At 51.8% G+C, this 9,543-nt stretch overlaps 1 protein-coding gene across 1 annotated transcript; it reads right to left on the bottom strand.

Moving 5' to 3' along the window:
* Positions 1-2,730: 2,730 nt before the first annotated feature.
* CYP26A1 (cytochrome P450 family 26 subfamily A member 1) lies at positions 2,731-7,539 on the bottom strand. Its single transcript, XM_019953229.2, has 7 exons — positions 6,085-7,539; positions 5,685-5,909; positions 5,148-5,438; positions 4,901-5,059; positions 4,286-4,420; positions 3,528-3,680; positions 2,731-3,267 (listed from the first exon to the last, which is right to left on the bottom strand). Exons 1-7 carry the CDS (start codon positions 6,271-6,273, stop codon positions 2,926-2,928), a joined length of 1,494 nt encoding a protein of 497 aa, XP_019808788.1. The 5' UTR covers positions 6,274-7,539; the 3' UTR covers positions 2,731-2,925.
* Positions 7,540-9,543: the final 2,004 nt, after the last annotated feature.

The following is a 9,543-nucleotide window of genomic DNA, read 5'->3' as shown; positions in this document are numbered from 1 at the left end:
GAGAGCCGTTTTTCAGGGATGGTGAAAGCAACATAGGCAGCCCATGGACAAGGCTCGAAACCAGAGCCAGCTGACCTTAGATTCACAGTGGATAGTGGCTGCTTCTGAAACCAAAAGATGGTAGAGATCAAAGATCAACCCAGCCAGGGTGACCCTCCCAGAGGGGCCTAAAAGCCGTGACCAGGCCTGAGACTGAGGCTAAGCCACGGGTAATTGTGGCCTTTTGCTGTCTGGGGTAAAAGGAGGCCCTGGCCCAGAGTCTGTGGACACTGGATTTCATGGACACTGGTGGGGGAACCATTGGGTGCTGAGCTTGGCATAGCAGGGAGAAGCCCGCCCCCTTGTGGACCTCTGGGGGGTGGCAGGATGCAAAAAGCACCCTGAAACCTCCAAGAATATGCGGGTTCTGGGAGGAGCAGCCACTTCCTGTCTCTGCTCCCATTTTCCCAGTTGCCTGCAGTCTCCTGATGTGGACTGTCACAGGACAGAGAGTGGTGGTGGGGGACACAAAGGGAAGTTAGGAGGTGGACACTCCTGGACCTAGCTATCTGTAAGAGAAAGAGAAATCAGGCAGGTGTTATTAGATGTTGGGAGGAAAAGAAGGAAAAGGCAGCAGGAGGTCCTTCCTGGTTCTGCCACTTCCTGGGTGGCCCTGGGCAAGTTACAGTGCCCCTCTGGGCCTCCTGGGGCTACACTGGTGAAGGCTACAATCCCATTGCATGTCCTGCTTTATGGACTACGCTGGAAGTCTTCACATGCCAGTCCTGACAGTACTCTGTCCTTGGTGACACCATACCCCTGACTGAAGAGAGAATGGGAGGCTGCCAGGGCAGGAAGTACATGAGGAAGGGGAAACAGAGGGCCAGTTGGCAGGTTCACCCAAGGCCCAGGAGGGCACAGCATTGTGCCAGGCCCCTGGGAGCCCCAGAGAGTCCTTTCTTACAGTGGTCTCCCCGCCTCCCCCAACTTCCGCCGTCTACAACACACAGACCTCCTCCTCCTGAAACGCTTCTCCACCAGGTGACACATGGACGCTGATCCATAGGAGCCTGGGCTGTAAAACACACCTGCCCAGACCACGTGACCTGACCCATCTAAAGCCACACAGCAGCCACAGACATCAATCCTGCCTCACACTCACACACGTGGAAACCGCCTTCACTCAGTACTAAGCGCATTATCAAAGATTGTGTTTTTAATGTATTTTCAAGATAAATTTCTGTACTACTCTGTAATCGATGAATATAATTAGGCTAATTGCTTTGGGAAATGCAAGCCAGAAGCACTTTCCTCCAAGCTCTCGGGATAAAAAATAAAGGCAGATTTTAAAAATTAAATTATATGATAAAATGGCTCAAATTTCCTTCTGCACTATGCTCATAGAGACACACGCTCACGGAGTCACCTAAGACGGTGTTTTGAAACACTGACTGTCCTCTGGCAAAAAGAGAAGTATTGAAACTCTTAAAAAATGACCTTGGATAAATTATCTGAAATAATGTCCTCAGGCTAGTGTGTTCCTAACTGGAATGATCCAGGGTGAATGTTACGGGGGGAAGAGTCAGCTTTGCACACCAAGGGAACTAAAGCTTTGACTGGAAAAAAAAAAAAACAACAAAACTGTATTTTCTCATTAAAAAAAAAAAGGCATTATAAGGTTATTATAAGGTATTATAAATTATTCTGTAAATACCCCTTAAAACATCAGAGGGTTCCAACTGAAGTTACAATCCAAGCTTCACCTAAAAAACTAAAGTCAGGTAGAACATGTAACTCTCATTGTAGTCAGAATTATTTTCAAACACCTATTTAGACCACCCAGTTTTTCTGCAGTGTTGCCAGATTCTAAAATTGTAATGAAAATTTTAAAGTCCAAAACCGACAAGCCATCAGAGGTTCAGTAAGCAGATTGTGCCATTTCAAAACTGAAAATGTGCTTGCATAAGCAAGTCACCAGGCTAACCTTTCTGGATTGAGAGTCTGGCCTTCAGTTCAGAACATGGCTATGCCAGGGTCAGAAATGTGACAAAATTGCGCTTTCGCGGAGGTTAGCCAAGGTTCACAGGGTCATGACTGGGCCATTTTATCAGTCATGTCAGGCTCACACCCTATTGCCTGGCACAGATAAAAACTTTATCTGTCAGTTTGCTAAATCTACTCTTCCTGCCTCATTTTCAATAAAGAAAACCTGGATTCGCTTATCTAAACCAAAGACTGGCCTTTTCCAATACTGTTTTCATATGCAACTTCAGAGTAAAGGAAGCAGGCCAGTGATTTGGGGTCGTAGTCAATAACTTTGTCTTACCTGAAACTTTAATTTCAGAAAACAGTTCAAGCACTATGCAGTACCACAGATTTATGTGTATTAAATGTACTAATTATGAAAGTGTTATATTAGAAGAGGATCAACTCAAAGTGTTCTCTTTTCAAATTCAACTTTCTCTAAAGTAAAGCAAACCCCTTCTCATTTTTTAAATTAATTCTGATAGCTTTCCAAATACAGAATATAAACTATCATGGAAAAATTTACTAAATTACCTTTGGACACACACATATAATATATATTTTCTAATAACTATTAAGAGAAAAAAACAGGTAAGGTTTTTTCTTCCCAGAAAATAGATAGGCACAGATGACAAAGTCATGCCTGTAGACATTAGAAATCTAGTTAAATATATGAATATAAAACCGGTGAGTTTTTTCCCACAGGAATATTAAATGCAAGACGAGCACCTTCAGATTTTATTTTATTTGGAAACTATCCAAATTCATTATTTTAATATTTAAAGACTGTGGTACTGTAGAAGAGACACATAAATATTATAATATACATTTAAAAATTAAATATAATCAAATCAACACGACACTAGGTAAAAATGCCTATGTACACTTCAAATAAGTCTGAGGTCTGGGCTTTCTGGCCCATCAGATTTCCCCCTGGAAACGGGTGAACCTGGCCGGGAGATCATCCACAGGATACACAGTGGGACTCGTTTTCATTGTAGGAGGTCCATTTAGAAGCTGCCAGTCACAATGCCTGGCCAGCTCCACTGTAAATATTTTGAGAAGAATTTTTGCAAACTCTTTCCCTACACAGCTCCTAAGGCCTCCTCCAAATGGAATGAAGCTGAACCTGGATGCATCCTCTGGGTGAGGCAGCAGAAAGCGGTCAGGATTAAATTCCTCCTTGTTGGTGAAGATATCGGCAACATCATGAGTATCGCAGATACTGTAGATTACATTCCAGCCTTTGGGAATCTGGTATCCCTGCAAAAGATTATGATGTCCAAAGGGCTGACAAACTGAAATTCAACTGTCAACAGGAAAAAAAAAATCTAACACTTATATCCTTGGCGGAGTTTTGAGTTGAAAGAAAAGGAGGAAAGAGAGGTGGAGAGAGAAAAAAACACATTCAGGGGCAGGGCAATGTTATCAAAAGAAATGTAAGTCAAAGCACAGGAAACAAACGGAGATTTAAAACTACTACACAAAAGGTAGGGGCGGGTGAGAGAGAACTTTTAACTTACATTTAATTCAAAAGTCTTAAGGGCAACCCGAAACCCTCCTGGAACTGGGGGGTTCAGTCGAAGGGTCTCTTTAATAACACACCCAATGTACTTAAGCTGTTCCAAAATTTCCACATCCAACTTGTTGTCTTGATTGCCTTTGCAAAGTAAACCCTATCAAAACAGTCACACAGAGTGAACGGTTATTCTGCGCTCCAATAAAATCAGCCCAGCAGACATAAACAGGGCTTAAGTGGCGGCTGGACCCAAAGAGCCTCATGATCCCAGAGTGTGGGGGGAACAAGGAGCAGCTAGTGACCATTTGCCTCCACCCCTGGGCCCAAACCATTATTTACAATTCCAAGATAATGCAGCTCACCAGTTAGAACCACCAAGTTTCTCCCCATCCCCCAGTCTCCACCAAGGCTGCTGGATGCCACCGCAACCCCCTAGGGGTTCCCATTCATGCCCTTGAACACACAGACCCAAGAAAGTCTGAAAATCTCCAAGGAGCCACCAAAAGTGGAGAAGAAACACAAGGTTGAACCCTGCCAGAGTGGGATCACAGCTCAAGATTCCTTCCTTCTTATTCACACAGTTAATTATCTTTCCCACCATCCAACCAACTCACCCTTAGCCCTGTACTTCCCATATACTCAAGGAAGGCAGCACACTTAACTATTGGGAACTTGGCTAGAGAGCTGCTGAGGTTTTTAAGCTAATAGCCAGCCCCCCCTCAACTCATGCCAACACCCCACCCCCACTGCCAGTTTCCCTACCTTATTCTTCAGCTCCTCTCGAACTTTCTGGAGAACATGTGGGTAGAGCCCCAAGTAAGTGATCAGAGATGTAGCTGCACTGGCCGTGGTTTCATGCCCTCCAAAGAGAAGCTCTGTTGAAGATTGCTTTAATGCCTACAAGTGGATTAAGACCAACGTTTTGACAAGTCTGCATGCAATTTTACAGAGCAACTACTCAGAATAGAACTGAGGATTCAGGAGGGAAGATGAGAAGGGCTGAAAGTCGACTGACAGAAAATCCATTTAAACAAAATGCTAAGACCCTTTAGTTCAGCTAGAGCCGGAAAGGCCAGTAAGTTTCCACTCTCTTTGGAACTCTTAAAAGCGTTAGTTGTATTAAAGTCACCCAACATTACTCACATCTTGCAAATTCCAACTTTCCCTTTAAAACCTGAAAGGGATGGGCGACGAGGCCTCTCCGCAGAGCTCTGTAGACCCGGTATCTCAATCTTTGGGTCTAGTCCCTGGGGTCTGGGAGGGCTTCTCACTCTGGGAACCTGGGCCCCTCTGCGCGCACTTTGGAAACCCTAGGAATTGCTTTTGGGAAGCCAGGGGATCAAACTCCACCGTGCGGCTCCTGAAGCTGCGGCTTACCTGCATGTCCAGCCTCTCTCCTCTCTCCCAAGAGTGCTCGATCAACAACTGCAGGGCATCTTTGCAGCCCCCGCCCGCCTCCGCCGCCGGCAGCCTGCGGATCTTGGCGCGAATGTTCTCCTCGATGCGCGCGTGGATGAGGTCGCGCGCCTTCAGGCCCTGAGCGCAGAGAGCGCACCGCGGTGAGCAGACGTCCGGATCCCACGCCCGCGGAGCCCTAGCTCCGAACCCCACAAGGCGCCCTTACCCGGTACAGTCCGCTGAAGGGCACGTCTATGGGCAACGAGAAGAGATTGCGGGTCATTTCCTCGAAGGCCTCTACCAGCTGCTGCTCGTCTTCTCCGCCGCTCGCCAGCCGGGACTCGCAGCCCAGCAGGATGCGCATGGCAATGCGGAACATAAGGCGCTTCACCTGGGGGTAGACCAGGAGGCCGCGCTCGCCGCAGCTCAGCCATTGCTCCAAGTAGTTGCCCACTTCTTCGGCGATCACTGGCACGTAGCACTGAAGCGCCTCGCGGCTGAAGGCCTGCATAATCACCTGAACTCCGAGGAGGGAAGAGTATTACAGCCCGGCCCCACCCGCTCCTCTTGCCTTCCAGGGTCTCCTAGACATCTACAACCCCACCAGACCCAAGGCACTTCCTGGCTGGGAAAGCTACACCGGGTTTGAGAGGGTCCCAGCCGATGCCTTATGCAGCTGGCGCTCGCCCAGCACCTATCTGCCCGAACCCCTTACTCGAATCGGGTCCCACTTCCTGTCCAGGCGCCGCCACCCCTCCCTCACCTTCTTGCGCTGCTTGTGCGAGGAATCGTGCAGGTTAGAGAGGCACCCAGAACCCAGGATGGTGCGCACTGACGCGGGCCAGTGGACCGACACCAGCCGGTGCTCTCCGAGCAAAATGCGCCGCACGTTGTCCGCTCCCATCACCCGCACCGTGGGCCGCCCGAACAGATGCGTCTTGTAGATGAAGCCGTATTTCCTGCGCTTCATCTGCAGGAACTTCCTTCGCTGCGAGAGGAAAGCGGAGGAGTGAGCGGGCGTGAGGGGGCGCCGGGGAGCGCCGAGCCTCCCGCCAGTCCTGATCCTGGCCCCAGTCACCTCCCTCCCGGGGGGCGCTTCAGTGGAAGTCTGGAACCGAGTCGGGCTCGGGAGAATCGTCCAATCCCGCCCCAAGCTCCCTTACCTGTAGCACCATCTGCAGTGTTTCCCCAAAGAAGGGGAAGCCCATCGTTCCGGGAGGCAAAGGGAGGGCACAGCTGCGGTCCCGGCTGCTCACGCAGTACAAGTCCCAGAGCTTGATCGCGGCCAGGAAGAGCAGCAGCGGCAGCACGAAGGTGCAGAGCGCACTGGCCAGCAGTGCCGGGAGCCCCATGGCGCGCCGCGACCTTCCGCGCCACCTGCCGCCACCCTCAGCGCTCTGAATCCCGCCGCGCGCCCGCTTTATAGGCGGCCCAGGTTGCTGCCCACGTTACCTTAGACAAATTAGTTCACCCAAAGTTCATCTTTAATTGCGGATTGGGCCCCTGGCTCCTCCCCCCGCGAGGCGCTGCCCAAATCTTTAACCGTTTGTTCCGCGCCGAGGCAGAGGCGGCGCCGTGGCGGCTTCTCTCGGAGCGCGCCTCCTGGGGCGCGGGGCTAGGAGCAGCCTGCTGCCCCCATACAAAGTGTGCGGGGCTCCCAGACGGCGGCAGGGGCTCCGGGGAGCGGAAACTCCACGCCCCGGGCTCCCTGGCGGTGTCTTCGGAATCTCTCCCGCCGGGTCCGACGGGAGGTCCCAGCCCAGAGCTTCCTGCACCCGCTTTCTGTTTTACAGGGCCCCCTTCCACCTGCAGAGGAAGTAAAGGGGAGTGCGTTCAGGGATCTTCAGCTGCCTTGTCCCGCAGGTGAGGAAATTGAGATCCAGAAGGCGGAGCAAAACGCAGGCCTCCTGACTCTTCCAGAGACCCCACAGAAGAGCCCAGAGCCAGGACCCAAGTGAGAGTTGGCGGGGATTCACGACCGGCTGACCACTAATTCCCAGATCCCCAAACCCCTCGAGGCTCACATCATGAAGTCTTGGAAGGTCCTACTTAAAGGTTCAAGAGAGCCTCCAGATCCCCAGGACTCCAGGTGCAACCCTGCTCAAGTCTGAGCCCTGACTCTGACTCCCTAGCCCGGGACCGCAGGGGCAATTCATCTGCGGCTCAGTGGCAAACAGCGCTCTGCAATCCGGCCAAAGCCGGATTCCGAGGGCCCTGGGGTTAGCAGCTCCAGCTAGGCAGAAGGGAAGAGGGTCCTTAATCCTCGCAGGATAAAGGAGGATGGATGGAAAGCCCAGAGTTTGGGCTCTGAGTCCCGGATCCATCTCTACTTGAATGATCTTGGGCAAGTCACCGCACATCCTTGAGCCCGTTTCCTCCTCCTTGATGTGAAGGTGATCTTTCCTGACCAGTCTACACCTACAGGTAGTTGTGAGTTTCCAAAAGTGGCTTATGGTTGCACATACCTTTCCCAGCCCCAGGCTGGGCTACCTTCGGCTAGGCTAAGGTTGCACATACTCTTCCCTACCCCCGGCTAGGCTACCTTACCAGGGTGACCTGGGATCTCCAGCTCCCACCCGGCAGAAACCCACCCAGAGGAGAGGGGGTGCTGGGTCCTAAACCCAGGCCTCTACCGGCCGCTGATTAAGAGTGTTGAGAGAATCCTGACTGGGAAGTGGGTCTTCTGGCCATTGCCCACCTATACGATTGGCCGCTCCTGCAGCCACAGCCTGGAGCTCGGACACTGCGAGAAGCGCACGTGCGCTCTCCGTTTCCAACCCTGTCGAGCCAGTGGGACAGGGTCCGAACTTCCTCGGGCCAGTCAGGGCCATTCGCTCCCTCGGTTTCAACGCTGAACCCACCAGCCGCGCCGAAAACGAAACAATAATGTATAAGTTTGTTTAAAGCCGAAAAGCGGCTCTCACAGGAGCGAGTCTCACGCCTTGGAAAGCGTCCCTTGGAGATGGAAAACACTTTGATCCCGAGAGCTGTTAAGTTAAATACAAGACCTTCCCGCGTGGTCCCCCAACCGGGCGGGTCCGGCAATGTCTGCGGAGTCGCCGGGACCTCACGCTCGCAGAAACGTTCCACGCCTGGCTAGCCCCAGGATGTCTTTCGGAGAATCGGCGGTTCACCATAACCCTACACTGGTGTTTCAGAGGCTCCAGGGAAGGGTCTCGCCCACAATCGTTTCTTCAAATGAACTGACAACTGTAAACAGTGACAGACCACTTGGGGGCACCGGCTGGAACCGGGCGAGACGCGCTGGAGGTAATTCTCAGAAACCCTAGGCCCGCCCCTTTCTGGACGGTGCCTCCGGCCGGTGAGCAAAGCTGGCCAGCGGGGGCGTGACCTGGGGCCCAGTCCCAGTCCTCCGGCCTGACCCGCCTGTGACCCCTGCGGGCCGGACCGTGACATCTGAGTGAACTCTGCAGGGCCATCTCGCCAAGTTCAGCGCGCGCCGGGTCACAAGATGAGCGGGGCCTGCCCGCTGGAAATCGCCACAAAGGGGAAAAATGTTTTACTCTATCTGCCATTCAGACCCGCGTGGGCGACCAGGGGAAAGGATTAAATGGGATAGTGAAGAGCACTAAAGATCATCTTGAAGAGGGAAAGGGTCGGTAAATGACCAACCCAATAAGAACTTTGACCTAGAAACCTTACCAGGCTTTCTTGGGTGCTGGTGGGTAGAGAGAGGGCTTCGTTAGCTGGAAAACAAAATAATGTTTCTAAGATGTTTACAAAACAGACTGATGGTAAGGGTTGGCAGGGGTAGGGAGTAGTTTTTTGCTGGGCGGGGAGGTGAGCTCCTGACTGAGGTCAGCTGAAGCACCCCTCCCCCACTTTTCTCCCGTCAACACTTTCTTCCCTCGTCTTGAGCAGATTCCCACCCCTTCGGTTCTAAACCTCCTGTACTCTCTGCTTGGGGCTCTTCTATCCCCGGACACCCCTGGCTGGTTCCTTCCAAAGTCGAATGCCACTCTTTCCAGCCCCCAGCAGAGCCGCCAGGCACTCTGTATGACAGCCCTGTTTTATTCTCTCGAAACAGCTCTACCATCATCAGAATTATTCTTGCTCGTTTGTTAGTTTATTTACTGTCTCTTTCCTTTGCGAGCACACCAAGTCCAAGAGGGTAAGAATCGTATCTGCCCCTTACTCAGAGAATCAGAAGCAAGAGCTCTGATTTTGCTTGAAATGATGAGTCGATGTATCACTAGGAAGTCACAGTAAAACTGAAGCTGCCCTTTCAGAGGCTTATAGTTTAGTACAGACCACACAGCACGTAAATCAGGTATCTTGGAACCTGGGAAGTCCAGGCTTCTGAGAGCCCCGCCGCATCTATCTCTCCTCAAATCAGAATCAACCCCAAGCCCTGGTCTTCCCACCACCTCACCCTAGTGGAGCTTCTGAGATGAGATGTTGTCTCTGAAGCGTCAGGAGCGCCCTGAGGGCAGGCCTCAGATCTACCACTTTCACCGGCTCTGTGGCTCTGGCGCCTGCCTGCAGATCCCATGGCGCCAGGGCCTGTGGTCAGCCGTGGGTGATGAATTGTTGCAGATGGGGTTATGACTGTGTCAGTTGAGCTCAGAAGGGCCTGCTGTGCTCCTGCTCCTGAGCTACTG

The sequence above is a fragment of the Bos indicus genome, chromosome 26 (assembly GCF_029378745.1).
Source record: "Bos indicus isolate NIAB-ARS_2022 breed Sahiwal x Tharparkar chromosome 26, NIAB-ARS_B.indTharparkar_mat_pri_1.0, whole genome shotgun sequence".
NCBI classification, from domain to species: Eukaryota; Metazoa; Chordata; class Mammalia; order Artiodactyla; family Bovidae; genus Bos; species Bos indicus.
Note: the sequence above shows the minus strand (reverse complement) of the source record. Positions and strands in the feature narration are given on the sequence as shown.

Coding starts and splice junctions, on each gene's coding strand:
- CYP26A1 (XM_019953229.2), bottom strand. CDS start 6,273: ATGGGGCTCCCGGCACTGCTGGCCAGTGCGCTCTGCACCTTCGTGCTG. Junction 5,910..6,084: donor CACTGCAGATGGTGCTACAG/GTAAGGGAGCTT, acceptor TTCCTCTCGCAG/CGAAGGAAGTTCCTGCAGAT. Junction 3,681..4,285: donor GAGAGGAGCTGAAGAATAAG/GTAGGGAAACTG, acceptor CTGTTTTGATAG/GGTTTACTTTGCAAAGGCAA.